The 20079-nt window shown below is 39.4% G+C and overlaps 1 protein-coding gene across 11 annotated transcripts in view; it reads left to right on the top strand.

Moving 5' to 3' along the window:
- ZC3H18 (zinc finger CCCH-type containing 18) overlaps positions 1 to 19784 on the top strand; it is an 83115-nt gene extending 63331 nt beyond the window's left edge. For 6 of the 11 annotated variants that reach the window (XM_074286220.1, XM_074286216.1, XM_074286221.1 and 3 more), the window contains 7 exons: positions 1301 to 1444; positions 2318 to 2470; positions 5282 to 5442; positions 7101 to 7300; positions 9936 to 10032; positions 16641 to 16737; positions 17848 to 18815. In XM_074286220.1, coding sequence (XP_074142321.1) covers positions 1301 to 1444; positions 2318 to 2470; positions 5282 to 5442; positions 7101 to 7300; positions 9936 to 10032; positions 16641 to 16737; positions 17848 to 18052 — 1057 coding nt within the window. In that variant the 3' untranslated portion in view covers positions 18053 to 18815. Of the gene's footprint in view, positions 1 to 1300; positions 1445 to 2317; positions 2471 to 5281; positions 5443 to 7100; positions 7301 to 9935; positions 10033 to 16640; positions 16738 to 17847; positions 18816 to 18992 lie in introns of those variants that run through there. The other 5 variants (XM_074286223.1, XM_074286222.1, XM_074286224.1 and 2 more) reach the window with 2 other exon arrangements.
- The last annotated feature ends 295 nt before the right edge of the window (positions 19785 to 20079 follow it).

The raw sequence follows: 20079 nt of genomic DNA, 5'->3' as shown, positions 1-20079 counted from the left end.
TTTTTGTGCTTACAACTGGGTATGAACCTGGATTTTCTCTATTCCCATAGTAGTTACCTATATGGTTGGGGTATGTCTCCTTTGTGTGTTCATTTTTATTATTATTTTTTTTGTTTTTTGTTTTATTTTGTTTTTAGCAGCTATTAGTTTAATCAAGTTGTAGATCCAAGGTGTGGGAAATAACGTCCCAAGTCTCAGGATCCTTCTTACTTTTTCTGAGGTCTGTTCCAGGGCCCAATATTGGGCTCACCACTTCAATATTGGGCCACACTACATCACAGACCCTAGTCCTGTAGTCCCTCCAGTAGCTGTCCTCTCTTCCCTGGAACTGAAACCAGGAACTCTGCTCTCCTGCACGTTCCTACCCTTCATTACTGCTCACCAAGTATGCTAGTTCCTCTCCCCACAGCCCAGGATTCTGCTGGTCAGCACAGGTGTACTGTATTCCTTAGATGGTCCTTTGGTCTACTACTCAACTATCAAATACCAACACTCTTTGCAAAGTCAAAATTTCTAAAGCTGAGGGTGCCTCTCTACCCAGCTGCTCCCAGGGAGCTTATTTGTTGATTCAGCAGAGTGTGCCTGGAGGTGTTTACACTTCTCTCAAGCCAAATCTCTGCCTCTGAAACCAGATCTTTCCTGGGTCTTCTCAAATTGTCTTAATTTATTTTTGCTGTTCTGAGATGATGTTGGGGGGGGGGGTTGTTTTTTGTTTTTTGGTCCAGAAATTTGGGAAGCTAAAAGTTTTCTGACTTCTGCCATCTTCCCAGAATCCTTTCAACCAGGTTTTTGTTTTTGTTTTTGTTTTTTAATGGCCTTTGGCAAGCTAGAAAATTCCTTCCTGTACCTGGAGTCAGCTTTAAAATTAAGGCCAGGTGAATCCTAAACTCCCTTCCAGCCCCAGCATTCTCTGATCCTAGTCTGCTACCAGCCTGCTCTTGGTGAGGTTACTTAAACTACTTTAACAAACCCTTCTCTTTGGAGTCTTTAAGAAATAATCAGTGTTACTCATTTGACTTTTTAATCACAGGAGAATTATTTACAACCTAGTGTTCTTAGAATAATTTTGTTTTTTCAGACAAAGGGGTTATAGATGGAATATCTTCAAAGTGATAGGAAAGTTCGTTGACACATTGTGTTACTAGTATATCATGTTGCATTGAGTTAAAGTAATACAACTCTTAAGATTATGCTTTTTGTCATACCTAATTCTGGATGTGACTACATTTCGGGAGTTTTGTTCAGAGTGTAAAATCTATTTGGTACTGGTAATATTGATATTTTAATTCTTATCTTTTAGAGAGAAGTCTCTGAAAAAGCCAGTTCCCCCTCCCGTGCCCCCACAGTCCACTAAAACCATTACACCTGCAGCAGAGCCAACCAAACCTGGAGATAACAGAGAAGCCAGAAGGAAGGACCGCCCAACCAGAACCCCACCCAGGAGGTGAGGTCATTGTGCTTTCTTTGTGGACACTAAAGTTTGTGAATGCTATGCAGCAGCAGTCCCAATGGGTATTCCAACACAAACCAGGAAATGGTAAATTCGGGAATCCAGAAGTAGCTTGATAGGGAATTAAAATTAGAATTCCTGAACAAGGAATTTGAAAAACTTGATATTCTGGTTTAGTAGAATGACCCATTAGATTTTGAAGCAAGAGGCTTGAGCTTCAGTTCCTACTACACCACAGACTAGCTTTTTAACCTTGGTCAAGTCCTCAGCTTCCTGCACCTTAGTATTTTTCTGTAAAATGATGAGAGCTATTTTGCCTATATGACAGGGTAGTTGTGAAGATTTAATGAAATAATGGATGTGTAATCTGTAAAAGTACTTTAAAAACAAAATTTTTAAGGGACATGCACTTTATCACCACTATTATTGTTGCTAATTGTTGTCATTATTATTATTACTTAGAGCATGGAATAATGCTGCAGAAGTTGAAGGTTTAGTCTTTAGACAGGCCGTGTCATCTTGCTTTTTATTACTAAAAATAGTGTTCTATTGTTCACAGGTTCAACATGTGGAATTGAACATGTAGCACAGTAGTGACTAGTAGGGTCTCTTTCCATGGAAACAAGTGTACTGTGGTGATAGACCATGAGAATGTTTTTCTTCAGAACTGATATGAACTGTTACTAAGATTTTCTTTCTTTTTCCATAAAGAAAATGGAGTTTGAATAGGCCCTTAACATATCAAAAGAAGTTTATTTGTGTGAGCCAGGGATTGTTGCTGTTTGTCTCTGATAAATTAGTAGCCTCATCACAGCAGAAAGAAATTGGCCTTGATCCTTTCTAATGGGATGTTTGATTGTGTTGCAGGCGGACCATCAGCGGCAGCATCAGCGGCAGTGCCAGTAGCTATAGCGGATCTAGTTCCCGATCCAGGTCATTGTCAAGATCTCTCTCTAGGTCCCATTCCCGATCAACTTCTGCCTCTATTTCTCCCTCCCCATCAGGGTCCAGGAAGTCCCGGTAAGAAGTTAAGCCAAGTGTTAGCTTCCTTCTCCCTGAGGTATTCTGGGACCAATTACTAGTAAAGCCTGTAAGTTTGAAAATATCCTGGGGTCAGTTGGAAGGCTGCTACACTGTTAGAAAACAGCTCTGAAATTCAGTATTAATTTTTAAAAAGAAAGTTCACACACATAATTCTGTTCATTTTAGAGATGAGTAATATTCTAAGAGAATATATATCTAGCATAGAAAGGAAGTACTTTTATATTTATGTAATAAAATTAGAAAATTTAGATTCATAGTTGATGTCCTGTACTTCTCCATGAAACAATTGGGTGAAATTGCCAGATCTGATTTCATACTCTCCAGTTGAAGAGAGAATTTGAAGAATTGGTATCTTCTTTATATCCAGCAAAGGCCAGTAGAAAGATGGGTGGAGGCAGTCTATTTGAAACTACATTATTGAGTTCCAGAAAGTTGCTTTATTCACGTCTCTCCAGGTGAAAAGTTGATAGCTTGCAATGTGAGACCTTGAGAATTAGTTAGAACCTTTAAGGAAACTCTGCATTGAAAGAGGAGACCCTTGACAAAGAAGAAAGATCTGCAAAATAAATTTTAATACCACTGTGGGGAAAAAAAATCAAACCACAATGAGTATAAGTGAATTGGCCATCAGTAAAATTAAAATACTTCTCAATGTGCCAAGCAGTGGGGTGGTTTATGTTACCTTACCTAAATTTTTTTTTATTGGCCTAGGCACATAGCCTATTTCTTTTTTAAATGCGATTCTTTCCCTTTCCCCACACTCATTTACTGACGGTCTTAGGAAATTCAGGTAGGTATTTTCTCTGGAAAGATATAAAACATGATAATTTAACACCACCACTACTACTTTTAAAAACTTCTGTGTCTATTATAGTTTAATATTTCTTTAAAATACCCTTTTGTGCCTTTCAATTACACGTTTATCAGGTTTGATTTTCAGTTCGTGGAATTTTTGAGCTGAGAGGGACTTAAAACATTATTTAGTCCAACTCATTTCACAGATGAGAAAAGTGGGGACTGAAAGATAAGGAAGTAATTTTATTTGTGAGCTATTTTTGTATTAGGTGAGAAACTTAATAACTATTCAAGTAAACTTTCCTAGAGTTAATAGGAGCTCAGTTCTGACTTCAAATCTAGTGTATTAATGAAATGTCCCTGATTTGGCTTTCCATTTTTCTGTAGATTAGTCTTCTTTCCCTGTTTTGTACATTTCCATTTACCAGAAGAGGATCTCTTTTATTCGTACATGTACTACATGCAAAGACACCAGATTTTGGTCATTTCTTTGTTCATTGGACAGGCAGCCCTTTTAGTCAAGTGATATAAGAATATGTTCTGTTATTTGTGAATCCTACATTTCTGAACCCATATATCCCTTGGAAAATAACAGGGGGAATTAGGATTGTTGTTGAGTAGTCATATGGCTAGTAGACACTTAATAAACACAACATTTTTAGTAAGTAAAAATATTCATTAAGGCCAACTATGTCCCAGGCACAGTGCTAAATCAAAAAAGTAAAGACCCTGCTCCCAAGGAGCTCACAATCTAATGAAAGAGACAACATATAATGTGCTATGTACAGACAAGATAAATTGGAAATCATCAACAAAGGGAGGGCATTATAGAAATAAGGGGAATTGAGAAAGATGTTCTTTCTGTAGAAGGAGGCATTTGAGCTGGAATTTGAAGGAAACCAAGGGTAGTCAGGACGAAGAGATGATGAGAAGAAAGACAGCAAGGGAAAATGCCTGGAGTCTGGAGTCGGAGGATTTTGTTCAAGGAACAGAAAGGAAGCTAGTGTCTCTGGCTCACAGAATATGTAGGGGCAGGTTAGAATATAATGGTACTAGATGAGGAGAGGGGAGACAAGTGATAGACTTTGAATGCTAAATGGAAATTTAAAAATTTGATGGTAGCGGTAACAGGGAGCCGTTGAAGTTTTCAAAGGTGAAATAGGCCTTGGCAACAGATTGGATTGGGGGTGGGAGGTAGGTTATGAGAGCCTTTGTCACTAGCAAAGTAGTGATACCCTCATTCCTAATAGGGACAGTTAAGGTTTGGGGGGAAGCTAATGAATTCATGTTTGGACATGTGTGTAGGTGATGAAACTGAAATGTCTCCTAGGTAGAGATGGCAAATTTCAGATGTCTAATAGGGAAGTACAGCAGGAAGGTGAGAAACTAGTTAAGTGGACTAGAGGATCTTCAGAGAGAGATGATAATTAAATCCATGGTAACTGATAAGCTCACCAGCTGATAGACAAGAAAACTGTAGACAAGAAAAAAAAAGACTTGGGACAGAGCCCTGGGGGACATCTGTGATTATAGGCCAAAATCCAACAAAAGAGACTTTAGAAGTGGTTGGTCAGAGAGGTAGGAGAACCAGGAGAGAGAGGTCCTGGAAACCTAGAGAGAAGAGAGTGATCAGTGTTATCAGGTGGCAAAGAGGTGTTGGAGACCAGGGATTGGCAAAAGACCATTGGTAGTTACTCTGAGGAGAACAAGGTCGGTGGAATGAAGAGGACAGGGCCTGGCTTCAGAGAGTAAAGAAGGGAGGGAAGGCCTCTCCAGGGCTTCAGCCACAGCAAGGAGAAGTACAGCACAACAGCTAGCAGGGGCCAGTGCACCAAGGACCTTTGAGAATGGGCAGACCTGCGCAGGTTGGTCAGCAGTAGGGAAGCAACCAGTCTCCACCTGTGCACCCTCTACCTTCACTTTCCTCCTCCTGCTTCTCTCCTGAAATCCCGTGTCCCTTTGGTGGTGCATGGATTTCTGTGTCTTTTTTAGGTCCCTGAGTGTGAGCAGCGTCTCCTCCATCTCCAGTGCCACGTCAAGTAGCAGTTCTGTTCGCAGTGCCGATTCAGAGGACATGTATGCTGATCTGGCCAGTCCTGTTTCCTCGGCCAGTTCCCGGTCTCCCACACCTGCCCAGCCGAAGAAGGAGAAAGGTAATGCTAGTAGTGCTTTTGTGCTGATTTCTCTTCTGAGAAGAGAATGTCTCTTGATATTTTTGAGGTATCTAGGAAAATGCGTGTGACTCGGGCTCAGTCATGGATACAGGGTCGAGGAAACTAAAGTTTTTTCTTAACTAAAGTTGTGTCTTTCCTTCTCAGTGACAGAAAGGAAAGCCTTCAAGTTAAATTTTGAGATAAAAAGATGTTATCACTTTTTTTCTTACCAGTTTTTCTTCCTTTAGCTTATTCTGGAATAAAAAACACTATAGTAAACTATAGGCTCTTTTTTTATTGGTTTTTTGTTTTGGTGTTTTTTTTTTTGGCAGAGGCAATTAGGGTAAAGTGACTTGCCCAGGAGTCACACAGCTAGGAAGTATTAAGTGTCTGAGGCCAGATTTAAACTCAGGTCCTCCTGATATCAGTGCTGCTGCTCTAACCACTGTACCACCTAGCTACCCCAGCCTGTTTTTGATAATTATAAATATGAACTTGGGGGCTGGAGCAGTGAGGACAGGACACATTTCTCTTGGCCAGAATGGAATCTTCTTTCTGTAAACTCATAGGACTTTATATGGATTTCACATAGACTTTCACACACTGTGCAGTAGATATATTATCCTATGATCTTTTTGTAACCTATATACTAGATAGTAAGCCTCTTGAGCACAGGGACCTGCCTCTCTTAGAATAATTCGCTGCGCTGGTTGTAAGGAAGATGAATATGTTTAGAAGATTTGTTTCAGGTTTTTTGGTCCAGACATGTAATTTCATCGATAATAGGGAACACTTAGTGAGGAAACTTTTGTTTCCATCTAGCCTACTTTGCAGCTCATGGTTTCAAGAGAGTTCACCACCAGTGTGTCAAGAGACTACACTAAAGAATTGCTTGAGTTGCTTGTACATAAGCCTTCTCTTTCTCACTTTGTTGTCAACTTACTAAGAATAGAGATTATAGTGACATGGGATGGAAAATGCCATCCACATCCAAAGAGAGAACTATGAAGACTGAATGTGAATCACAGCATAGTATTTTTTGTTTACTTGTTTGTTTATTTGCTTGCTTTTTCTTTCTCAAGTTTTTTGGTTTTGGTTTTGGGTTTTTTTTTTTTTTTTTTTTTTTTGGCACAACATGACATATAGAATATATATTTAAAAGGATTGCACATGTTCAACCTGTATCAGATTGCTTGCTGCCTTGAAGATGGGGAAGGAAAAAGAGGGAGAGAGAAAAATTTGGAACACAAAGTCATAAAAAAATGAATATTAAAAATTATCTTTACAAGTATTTGGAAAAATAAATTGTTATTGAGGGGGGAAAAAAGAGAGACCATGCTAAAGACTCTATTCCTGTTATGCTGAGTTGTCTCAGTTATAATCACACGTTCTTTGTAGTCTAACTGCCCCCAATTCTACCTCTGCCAGAGTCCACCCATAGTAGACATTCCATGGTGATGGTATACTTACCACTTTCACTACCATACAGAAACCATTCAGCACATATAGAAAGATTGCTGTTTTCATATTAATACTATTAATCTGCAAACACGTATAAGTTTCCTGCCATTAACTATGTTAATCCAAAAATAACCCAAAAGAAGAGATTACAGCAGATTGACTCTGAGAAACTGTCATTTAACATTTTCATTTGACAGGAAAGTCTAAAAAAGAAGACAGTGTTAAAGAAGAGAAGCGGAAAAGAGAGGCACCCACACAGCCCCCCAAATCCACAAAACCTGCAGCCAGTAGTAAATCATCCCAGCAGCCACCACCTCCTCAACAAGTGCTCCCACCACAACCTCAACAAGGAGGGTTCAGCGCGCACAAAGAGATCAAACTGACATTATTAAATAAGGTAAGACCTATAGAGCAAGGATGTTAACTCCTTTTGATGACCTGCTAATGGGAGGGGAAAAGAAGAGGAATATCAGTAACAAAATTTCACTAATAAGACCAGTAGTTAGAACCATATTCCTGCTTGCTAGGAGAGAGAATGGAAACCTATCAAGGTAGCAAGAAATGGCTTCTAATCTCATGAACTTGGGGCTCTAGAATTCATGCAGGTAATTGAGAGTTGGTGGTTTTACTACTGCTACTTCCAAGACAAACTGCAATTTTGTTTCTTGACAGTTTTAGAAATTTGGAGAATGTGCAAGAGGATGGCTTTTATGTTAGTAATGAGACTTGGAATTCCCAGAGAGAAAAAGTCTGTCTGGTGACTCCATAACTAAGTGTATTGACTGCAGGGGAAACAAGAAATATTTAATGAATAAATAAATGTTCTATAAAAATAGGGCTATGAATTATCTTTGTAACTTGTAGTTATATCACCCTATTAATTATCAGAAAGACTGAAGCTCCTTAAAATAAATAATAAAGAAACTTTAAACCTCTTCTCAAGGATAGCATCTTGTAGGGAAGCCTATGAATGCCCTGGGGTACATCACTTATGTCTGGTATCTCCCTTTGAGAGACCTGGATCCAAGTTCCCCTTTGACCTAGACTGGCTGAGTGACTCTCAGACAAGAATCGTTAGGACTAGAAATGATTTTGATGTTTTCATTTTGTAAAAGCAGAGGTGTGATACATGTATACTGCTCTGACAAACTGCACTGGACCAGGATGAAGCTGATTTTCTCCACCTCTACTTAGTTCTCTGTACTGGGTCCTACATGTCATGCTATATACATATTTCATTGCTCTCTTCAGTGATTTTTACTTCTGTGATTTTAAAGAACAGAAATGTGCAAAAGTTGTAGCTTTTAATAAAAATAAATTCTTCAATGACTGTTAGAGATGGCATAATAGCTGTTGAGGTAAAGAAGTCAGACCTTTCATTGATCTTCAAGCCCAAGATCAGTCACCTTTGCTTTAAGCAAAATGAGGCTGAAAATGGAAAACACCATCAAGACTGTTAGACTTAAAAGACAAATACCTTAGAAGGATCTGGCAGGTGGAAGTCTTATTACTGATTCTTCTGTTGTCTAGTATAGGCTTCCTGAATTTGGAGGAACAAATAGGAAGGATAATTTAAAAACAAATAGCTACTCGCTATTCCTATGAAGAAAAACCTTTTGTCATGAATAAAAACAACATAAAAGATTGAGAAAAGGTAGACTTTTCTGATGAAACTCACTTTTTCATACAAGACTATACCAAAACTATTTTAGAAAAAATCCAGGTAGGTATTATAATTATAAAATTAATTTTAAAAAATAAAATTTAAAAAAAAAATCCAGGTAGATAAGATTGGGCCATTTTCCTTTTTTTTTTTTTCTTTTCTTTCTTTGGTGTTTTGTTTGTTTGTTTATTTTTGTTTTTTTTTTTCCCCTGAGGCTGGGGTTAAGTGACTTGCCCAGGGTCACACAGCTAGGAAGTGTTAAGTGTCTGAGACAGATTTGAACTCGGGTCCTCCTGAATTCAAGGATGGTGCTCTATCCACTGTGCCATCTAGCTGCCCCCTAGATTGGGCCATTTTCAACAGATTATAAAATATCCACTCCAAAACATGTTTGAGGGACTTTGTTCTTTTTTATCTCCAGTGGGCCTGGAAGGAATGATGGATTCTAAAATGCAAAATTGTTCTACATAGAGATAGAATATATCAAACATAGTCTTCTTGAACTGTGCGCTCTGCCTCACAAAGAATTAATACAAATATCCAAGAAAAGGAGATAAACATCCTTCAGTGTCCTAAAAACTCACCTTATTTAAACCCTATTGAAAACTTGTGACTGAGAATCAAATCTAGACTTGGAAAAACATACTTTATTAAAAGTCTGTTTGATATCCAATGTGACAAAAGTTTTGAGTTTGTTTTGGATTGGCTTTTTTGTTTTGTTTTGTTTTTTGATGAATTAAAGCATATACATCAAAATCTTGTGAATTCAGTGCCATATCATTTAGGAAAAGGAATTACTGCAAAAGCAGGCTATAGTACATAATAAGAGATTTTTAAAAATATAAAAATGTATAGGCTTTATTATGTCAAGTTTAATTTGTACATCTTTGTATAAACTGTTAACACTGTTAGCACTTGCTAAATCTGGACTGGTAGAGGAAGTTCCCTATTTTGAGCTCTTCCATCATCAATGAAATCAGGTCCAATCCAAAACCAAATGCTTTAGTCTACACTTTGAAAGCCATTCATGTCTTATCATGCATCAGTAATTTATGTACTATTTAGATCAAGTGAGTAACTTTGTGTTCCAGTTCCAAATACCCTCTTGAAATAGAGAGTGTTTGTAATTCTTTTCTGGGTGTTTAAAGATAGGGGACAAAGACCCATAGAGTCCCGGTAATTGACTGAGTTCATTGGAGATGAGCAGTGCCTGTGTGGGTAGTATTGCTCTGAATGTAAGGCAGTTCCATTATTAAATACTGCTGGGATTCTTGTTTCTTTCTTTCTTTCTATTTTTTTTTTTTTTTTTAATTGAGTCTCACCCAGAGTTTCTCTGCAGTCTTTGGCTTTATTTTCTTTTTCATTTTAGGCAGCTGATAAAGGAAGCAGGAAAAGATATGAACCATCAGACAAAGACAGACAAACTTCTCCTCCAGCAAAGCGAGCTAACCTATCTCCTGAAAGAGGTAAGAATTACCATATTGTCATCTGAATATTGAAAAGAGAATTTATTTTATGGGACCAACTGTGTAGTCTTGGCACAACTTTGGGTTTTTCACTCTCACTGCAAAAATGTAAGAGCTAGACTTAATAAAGCTCAAAATTGTGCTGCCTCCTGGTCCTACAGGCAAGTTACTTATGAAGATAACTAGAATAGTTACACACATTAGCTTCCATTCCCACTGACAAAAACCTCTCTTTCCTCTCAAGTTCATCTGCCTCAAATGAGTTCTGGACTTTCTGTCTTCACCCCTTCTGTCATTCACAAATTTCATCTCATCTTAGTTTCCTCTCAAACTCTTCTTATTCTTAAGCAAATCTGGCCCCTAGAAGACACTGTCCCCCTACCCCTACCCCCTCAGCTACTTTTGGTCCTAGGTGCCCTCTTTCTGGGCCCTAGCACCCTACTCCAGCAGGAGAAAGAGACCCATCTTTGCCCTTTGTTGCCTCTTCTAAGCCTTCAGCTGCTGTCAGTAACCTCCTCTCACTTCCTCTGGATGTATTGTCTTGTCTGGATACATGGGGCACAGCTTGGAACGGTGAATCTGGAATCAGAACTAGCCTCAATACTCTGTGACCTGGGATAGATTACTTAGTCTCTGATTTGCTCTTTTGTTTGTAAAGTTTTTGTTTTTGTTTTTACTGAGGCAGTTGAAATTAAGTGATTTCCCCAAGGTCACACAGAAAGGAAGTGTTAAGTGTCTAAGGCCAGATTTGAACTCAAGTCTTCCTGACTTCAGTAGCTTCCCCCTGTTTGTAAAGTTCTTAACATTGTGTCTGGGACATAAAAGTATTTGTGAATGCTTGCCCCTCTTCCTCTTCCTTTCCTCTCTATCCCTCCTCAAATCATTTGCCCGTTTGCCAATTGCCACTCACACCTTACCAAATTTCAGCCATTACCTTCACCATTTCTTTGCCTCCTCAGTCTTAACCTATGTACTACCAAGCACCACTGGAAAGTCACACAGTCTTGCCAACTGAGTCTACTAGAGATTTGTTACATGATCTCAAACAGGCCCTCACTGCTGTAATCTTTTTTTTTTTTTTTTTTTCTCCTTTGGCTGATATCACTGTCTTGTATTCCCCATAGTGTGGTTCTTGCAAATCTCATCTTCTCTCCTTAAGGTACCCCTTTCTTCCTGTCTTCTGCAGAGAATTTCATTTACTTTTCTGAGAAAATTGAGTGTGTTCATTGTGAGATTCTTCTTCTCATCTCATACCTAAAAGTTCCTTTTGCTATTGTTCCTATCTCTGAGAGGAAGAGGTATTTTTTGTCTTCTCTAAGAGCTCATTACTTTGATCATATTAGCACTTGATCCGAGATAGGTCATAGATTCATAGGGAAAAAAATGAGATTGCCATGAGAGAATGTATCAATAGAAGAGAACCTAAGAGTAGAGCCTAGGCAGATATCTTTAGGTAGGTGGCAGGAATGAATGATTCATTTAATTAGACTGTGAAATACTCAGGTAGAAAAAATAGTAACATTATCACGGAATAAGAGTTTCCAGGGAAAAAAATAGTGTCAGGAATTTCAGAGAGCTTACATAAGATACAGACTAAGAAGAGGTATTGGCACCTAAAAGATCATTGAAAATCTTGGGGGGAGTAGTTTAGATAAATAGAGGAATCAGATGCTAGATAGATAGAAGCTTGAATTAAAAGTGATCAGGAAAGAAAATTTAGCACAAATAACTTTTCCTGAGAGTTTGACTACAAAAGCAATAAGGTCATAGATTTATAGGAGAACGACACCTTGGAATTCATCTAGTTCAGTTCTCTTACTTGGAGAAAATTAAACTGAAACCTAGATATGGAAAGTGATAAAAAGGGATTTGTCTGAAACCAGTCTAATATTCTTTCCACTGTCCTGCCCTGTGGGGTAGACTAATAACTTGAGGTGGCAAGGTCAAGTGATGGGTTTTTGTGTGTAAGAAGGTTGTGTTTGTAGGCAATAGGAATGGAGAGATTGAAGATAAGTTTGGAAAGGTAATCAGAAGGATGACTTGTCAGAGAAGACAATGGCAGATGGGATCAAAAACACAAGTAAAGGGATAAGCTTTAATGTCTTCCTCAAAGAGCTGAGCAAAAGCAGATGGTGGATTTTTAGAATGGTGCAAAAGAAGAAATTCCCTACAGAGATCCCAGAGTCTTCTGCTGAAAGGAAAGAAATAATAATATTGAAAGAATAGCTTAGGGAGGTTGACAAAATTAAGCAATGTAGATACAAAGACAAAAGTGAAAGTCCCTCCAGTCATCCTGATCTATGTCTTGCCAGTGGACCCAGGCAGCTTTGGAGGGGAGTGAGGCTGGTGACGTCACACAGCCCTGTCTCACTTCAGTCCAGATCACTTGCAAGTTAAAACTTAACCTCCTGAAGTCAGTTAGTCCTCTTTAAGAATGAAGACCAACAACAGTATATAGGATATATATATATATATATATATATATATATATATAACTAGGTAGTTTTGGAAAAGAGGACACCAGCAGCAGAGATATCAAGAGAGACCTTTCTTCAGAAGGTTTCATTTAAGCTGTATCATGAAGGAAAAGAACTCTTAAGAAGTAGACATGGGGAGTAACTTCCAGCCATGGAGGGCAGCCAGTACAAAAGCATCTAAATGGGAAATGAAGCTGACTAGGCTAAAGTCTGTGTAATGGGAAGTAATCTGTATAATAACTGGAGAGCTAGAAAGCCACATTGTGATCAGCTTTAATTACTTTTGTAGAAAGTTATATTTTATCTTAGAGGTAATTGAAAATCATTGAAGTTTATTGATTTTTAAGGTCTTTTAGAAAAATCACTTTGGCAGCTGAATAGAAATGTGAAACAAATGGGAATAATTCAGTAAAGCACTGATTCAAAGATGTGGTATAGTTCTTAATCTTCCAATACCTGACATATACTGGAAAGGTTAGAAGAGATATGGATTTAGGGGGAAAGGTAAATAAGTTCCATTTTAGACATAATGAATTTGAGCTACCGGCAGCATATTCAATTCAAAATGTCAGGGAGGCAGTTGGTGATATAGGACTGGAGCCCAGGAGAGAAAATAGGTCTGAATAAATAGATCTGAGAACCATCTGCATAGATAATTGAACCCCATGGGAGATGGTGATAGTGAGAATATAGAGAGAAAAGAAAAGAGGATCCAGGAATGGCCATGAAAGACAGAGTTGGTGGACATGTCATGGATTATATGATTCCTCAAAGCATGCTGAGAAGTATGAGGTAGGAGAACCAAAAAATAGTATCAATAACCAGAGATGAGAGAGTTTATAGGAGATCTGGCTTTCTAGCTTTCCATTTACCCTACCAGTTACTTCCCACTGCACAGCCTCTGATCTAATCATACCAGCCTACTTACTGTTTCGTGCACATACATGTTACTTCATTTCCCATTTACATCAGCACTGTCACAGGCTGCAGAAAGATCAAGGAAGATCAGGTTTGAGAACATACCATCAGATTTGGCAGTTAAGAGGTCACTGGTAACTTTGGAGCTAGCAGTTTCATTTAAGTAATGAGGTCAAAAGCCAAACAAAGAGTTATGGAGTGAGAGAGGAGGAGACAAAAATATCAAGAGTAGGCGACTTATTCAAGAAGTTTGAAAAGGGGGGCTGCTAGGTGGCACAGTGAATAGAGCACCAGCCCTGGAGTCAGGAGGATCTGAGTTCAAATGTGGCCTCAGACACTTAACCCTTCCTAGCTGTGTGAGCCTGGGCAAGTCACTTAAGCCCAATTGCCTCAGCAAAAAAAAAAAAAAGAAGAAGAAGAAGAAGTAGTTTAAAAAGGGAAGAGAGCCCTAAGAAAAGATTTTAAGAATGGGGAATAGTTGGTATGTTTTTAGATAACAGGAAAGGAAGCTATAGAGAGATATCGAAGATATAGTGGGGACAGTTTTGTTTTTTTGTTTTTTGAGGAGACAGGAAGAAATAGGATCTTGTGGGCATTCTAGGTTTGTTGGTCTTTGTAAGGAGAAGGAACACACATATCCTTTCTCTTTAATCAAAGATTGAATGAAATGGTGGCGCATGATGTCGTGGCAAGGTAAGATGAGAGGAAAAGAAGCTTTTAAAAAAAAAATTTTTTTTTCTCAGTCAAGGATGAGTCGAGGGCCTTCGTCAAGAGGGAAGGAGTAAAGGTGCTCAGGGAGAGTTGAAGGAAAGGAAGTTTGGAACTGTCACTGTGATGGATGGGAGAGAGAATTAATTAAGGAAATAGAAGGATTGCTTTGCAATCAATGAGAACCCAGTTAAGATTAGATGACATATTTGTAGTGGTAAGTGATGTATTGTTTTTCCCTCACCTGTACCTCCAAGGTTGTGGTTTAACAAGACATGAACAGAAAAGCGGTAAGAAATTCAAGAGGACAGCTGAACTAACTTACTAAAATTGAGATTGTGAAAGAAGGAACACAAGATCAGAACAAAAATGACATGAAAAAAGGAGGGAGGATAAGAAATAAAATTAGAATAAGGCAACAGAGATTGAGGGTTATGCCTGCAAAGAATATTTTCAATTCCAGAGTTTAAAGGGAGAATACTTATGGATGATGGGGAAATCCAGATTATAATTATCCCTATGTATGGCTGAGGTAGAGGGCAGATGTAGGCCATGGGAGTTGAGAGAGTTGATGTTTATTCAAACACTCTAATCCACCTTCAGCAGCTAAGGGAAATATTTAAATATGACAAACCGAATGTGTAAAGGGCTAGAACTGAGCAATGCACTTGGATAATGAAGCACATGAGACTAATTGCCTATTGGACAGTTCCCTATTAACTTGTTTGAAGGTTGACCCTCCCCAGTTGTTCTGTGCTGACTTGATTGGTGGGACAAAGAGGGGGGAGTGATGTGTATGGGAGGAGTAGGAGGAGGAAGAGGAAGTGAGACGAAGAAGCTGACTCAGTCTCTCCTGGCGTTTGAGGGAGGAAGGTGTGTGTCAGGCAGCTAGGCCTAACCCCCTGACCTTGACTGTAAAAGATCAAGAATAAAGACGTTTAGTGATCCTGACTCCAGCTGATTTCTGGGAAGACAGAGTTCCAGCCAGAATGTGTATTGAAGTCTCTCAAATATGAGTAATGGAGATTAAGTTGAAAAGGAAAATTGAAATAGGGACTGAAGGCCAGGAAACAGATCAGCAGCCACAATAGGGAAAGGATCTATGGACAAAGTGGGCTTCAAAGGGAAGAAGAGGGAAGTGACTAAACAGTGCAGAAGAAGGAAACTCTGCAAGTATCTGTGACTGACTGTTGCTACTCCTCATAAGGAAATATTAGTGAGCTTAGCTAATACTAGAGAAGATGGGCTGGCATGCAGTATCTATTGGGGCACAGGAAGAGTACAGAAGAGTCATTTGACATGAAGGGAAACATAATTCATGATAGAATTTCCAGCAGACACAGTTGGAAGGGGGGAAGTATATGACATTTTTCAGTGCATGAAATGTCCTCCATTGGTTCCTAGATGGGTTTAGAAATTAAGTAAGAGCCATTTTTCTTAAAGAAAGTAAAATGGTCTGGGCTATAATTAAGACTTTAGCTTAAAAGTAAGCTAAGCCTCACCCACTACTGATGTAATCTCAAGTTGTCATATTAAGATTACCTTCAATAAATGCAAATTAAAACAACTTTGAGATACCACTTCACATCTCTCAGGTTGACTGATATGACAGAAAAAGAAAATGATAAATCTTGGAGAAGATGTAGGAAAATTGGAACACTAATGCATTGTCAGTAGAGTTGTGAACATTCAATCATTCTAGAGAGCAATCTGAAACTGCCCCAGCAGCTGTACTAAAAAAGTCTTCATACTCTTTGATCCAGCAATACCATAACTATTTCTCTACTCAGAAGAGATCATAAAAAGGGGAAAGGACTCACATGAACAAAAATATTTCTAGCAAATCTTTTTCTGGTAGCAAAGAATTGGAAATTGAGGGATTCCCCATCAAATGGAGAATGGCTAAACAAGTTATAATTTACTTATAAATGTGCTGGAATACTATTATTGCCTAAGCAATAATGAGTAGATAGATTTCAGAAAACTCTAGAAAGACTTACAGTGAAGTGAGCAGCAGACCATTGTACACAATAACAGTAACATTGTGTAGTGATCCACTATGATATATTTAGGACTTCTCAGCAATACAGTTTTCCAAGGCAATTCCAAAAGACTCAAGATGAAAAATGGCATCCATATCCAGAGAAAGAATTGATGGGCTCTGTGTGCAGATCACCTTGTTTTTGTTGCTTTTTTTCTTTTTCATGGCTTTTCCCTTTTATTCTGATTCTTCTTTTACAACATGACTGATGTGGAAATATGTTTGACATGATTGTACATGTGTGACATATCAGATTGCTTGCTCTTTTAAGGAGGGAAGGAGAAGAATTTGGAACTCAAAATTACAACAAAAATGGATGTTGCAAGCCATCTTTACATGTAATTGGAAAAAAAATTAAATTTTAAAAAGGTTACCTTTAATATATACTGTGACTATTGGAAATTGAGGGAATCCTGGCAAGTCATGAAATGGAAAAAGTAACTACTTTTCATCTTGTATTCCAGGTTCTCGTGATAGGAAACCAGGTGGAAGAATCTCTTCTCCTAAACAGGAACGCCAGAGAGGACAGAACCCCAAACCACCTCTGACTCAACCAGATAGGTGAGTTTCCTCTTCTGTCTTCCTTGGCAGATAGATATATACAGTGACTCCATACTGTAAGAGAAGAGAACTTTCCTGGTTGTGAATTCATAAAAGAGCAAAGGAGAGCCTTGGCTAAACAAGAGTCCTGGCTAGAGAATGCTTCAGTCTTCAGGGATGCTAGTCCCTAGCATAGGTTTATGCTTTAGCAGATCCCCTGATATTCTTCAGCTATGGAGCTCACTGACCTGTGACTGATATGGAGATAAACATCTCTGATCCAAGCTTTCATCCTCAGTCATTGGTCAGGCCATCACTGGTCTAAGGCCCAAAGCCTTGCCAACCTAAGCTTGTGCTCCCTAGCATAGGATCAACAAGGAACTCTATTAAAAAGCTAAGGAGGGTATGAATAATATCCATTTATAACCTAAAATCCGTATTTTAATTGTTTAACTTTTTGTTCAAATAATTCCTAAGTCCTGTTAACAAATAGACTGACTTGAGTTTTGCCTCCTCTGAATCATGGATTCCCCATCTGTAAAATGGAACTTTGAATAAATCAATTAAATCTTGATCTTTTCATGATGCTTCCATTTCAAAGGGCAATTAGGGTCCATTGATCCCTTCTAGAAAGTAGGTTTTCAATGGCATTCTGAGGTTCTAATACTTCTGCTACAAGTGTCACTTAACCAGAAAATTTCTTTATCAAACTGCCATTCTAGAGTTCTGAGGGGAACTACGTGGAAGGAAAGATCTAGAGAGATGAGGCAGAGGCACAAAGGGCCATAGACCTCGGCTCTACATGAGCCTCTTCTCCTCTCCTAGCCTTGCCAGGCCAGGTGCTGCCTAAAGGAAGCAGTTGGGGGCCCCCAACTCCTCCCCAAGCCTGGTACCAGAAGTCAGTCTCTCAATGCAAGATTGTAGCAAGAGTCCTGAGAGAAGTGGGAATGCTGCGCTGATGCACACAGGCTGCAGAGACACCCTGGACCCTTCGTTTTTCAGACATCATTTCATGCATTTCCCCAAAACAGCTCCCCCCAAAGGAGGAGCTTGGGCTCTTGCCTTCTGGGCCAAGAGGCCCTGTCAGTCTCCTCCGGCTGCTTTTTTACCTTTCTCTCTCTTCCTTCCCAGGAAACGCCAGCTGTCCCCACAGTCCAAGAGTTCGAGCAAAGTCACCAGTGTGCCCGGCAAAGCTTCAGATGGGGGCCCGGCCACAACTGGTGCCAAGTCCGGCAAATCAAGCACGCTGTCGAGACGCGAGGAGCTCTTGAAGCAGCTGAAGGCCGTGGAGGATGCCATTGCTCGAAAGCGGGCCAAAATCCCTGGGAAAGTATAGCTCCCGGCCGGCCCTGCAGAGACTCTTACGTGTTTTTATAAATAGTGTAAGCGCAGCCATTTTGGATTGTGCAGTTAATGTCTTATTTTGGCTGCGGTTCTTTTTTAAAATTAAAAAAAGAAAAAAAAAAGTTTCTCAGCTGGAGAAGAAGCCACCCACGTAATGAAGATGACTCTGATTCCCAGCCGCTGAGACCAAGGATCAGCCCCTTCTCCCCAGAGCAGGACCCCCAGAGGCAGAGCCGGCCGGCACCGAGACGGAGGCACATGCGACAGCATTCTCAATGTAAATTATAAATCCTGGACTCCTCCTTGCAGCCCCATCGGATACCCCTCCCCACACACACACACACACACACTCTTTTCTTTTTTTCCTCCCCACTTCCTCCACCGACCCCCTGCTAGCCACGAGTTGTATTCTAGTTAGCCTTGCTGTGTGTTGTGTCTTCAGCAATGCCATTCTCTTTCCTGTGTAATCAGAAAACCGAGTACTTCTGTGAACTACTGGCAACATCTTCCCCTCTCTCGCCCCATCCCCAGGATCAAAAATATATATATAGAAATAGATATATATATATTCTTGACTAAAGTCTGATTGGGAAATATTTCCTGTCTTTTATTTTAAGCATCAGATTGTTTTAGTTGATTAAAAAAGAAAAGAAAAAAAGCAAGGGTATTGTTGGGGCATCTGTCTAATGAGGAGGGTCTTTTTTTTTTTTTTTTTTGAGGGGGTCTCCTAAAATAAAATATTTTGATAAACAGTTCTTCCTGCCCTTTTAGTTATGTCTGCGTGTGTTGGAGTGTGACTCTTCTCCCATTTCCCACTCTTAATCTTTGGATCTCCTCACCCACGCAACTGCAAATTGATGCTTTAAGGAGTAGAAATCATAGATTCCATTTGTCCTAGTTTAACAGAAGCTTACAGAGCACTTTTCTTCCAGGTCTGACCTCTTATCTTGATGAAAATACAGATGAGGTACAGTGAAATTGGAGATACACATCAAAGCCTCACTGTACAGATTCAAAACTAAAGCCTGGGGCACCGGACTCCTAGGTGACTCGGCCCAGCCTCCCATCTCTGCAGGTTCCCTTGAGAGCAGTGAGTGTCTTTGCCATATTCTCTGACTTGTCATGCTTGTGACTCTTGATAAAGTTGAAATTGACTGAATTCTGCAGAGACAACCTGTTGGTGTCATTTTTCTGCGGGCCTGAAAAGAGAAAGCCGAGGATGGCTCTTCTGGAGAATCGTTGATACATGGCACATGTCGGTGCCCCGTCTTTCCTGCAGATTCCTGGGTGTAGGTCAGGAGACAAGACTTGTTTCAGCGTGCCACGTGTGAGTAACCTAGGGGCCGAGGAGGAAAATTAATCTGCTAAAGCTCTGCTGTCATCTACGTGGAAGTGCCTTAAAACCAAGAAGCCTGCTCTCTTGGCTGTTTAGTGACCTCAGTTTGTTCAAGGTCAACTCTCATCTGTGCTCACCTTCAAAAGAAAAGGATACTGAGCTCAGAACAATTATTTTGCCAGACTCTAAGAGAAGAAATGTGTGGTATTCACAGACATCAGTTAAACTGTAATATTTGGCTAATTTGCCCAGTAAGCACAGTTCCCAGAAGACGTCATCAAAGGGACATAGCCTAAAGGCTTATTTTCTTACTCCTTCATTTTTTTGATTCTCTTGCACAACCCTGAGGTCAAGATGAAATCATTAGACTATTAAACATGAAAGTTGGGATTTGGTTTGCTTTTCCTATGTTTATATTGGTGTGGATTGAGTTGATTATATAATTTTTTTTTTTTAATTTTCATAATTTTAACAGCTAAGGAAGTAAACTCAGAGAAGTTAAATTACTTTCTTATGGTCACACACCTAATAAGTGTCAGACCTGGGATTTGAACCTAGATTTCCTAACGCAAAGTCCAGAATTTGTTCTGCTGTGGTTATACTGCCTAGGGTGATGAAGATAAGATTGCAATCCAAAGCAGATTTTGTAAGTAGCCAAATCTTAACTATTTTTGGATACTTGA

Source organism: Sminthopsis crassicaudata, chromosome 2 (assembly GCF_048593235.1).
Source record: "Sminthopsis crassicaudata isolate SCR6 chromosome 2, ASM4859323v1, whole genome shotgun sequence".
NCBI lineage: Eukaryota > Metazoa > Chordata > Mammalia > Dasyuromorphia > Dasyuridae > Sminthopsis > Sminthopsis crassicaudata.
Note: the sequence above shows the minus strand (reverse complement) of the source record. Positions and strands in the feature narration are given on the sequence as shown.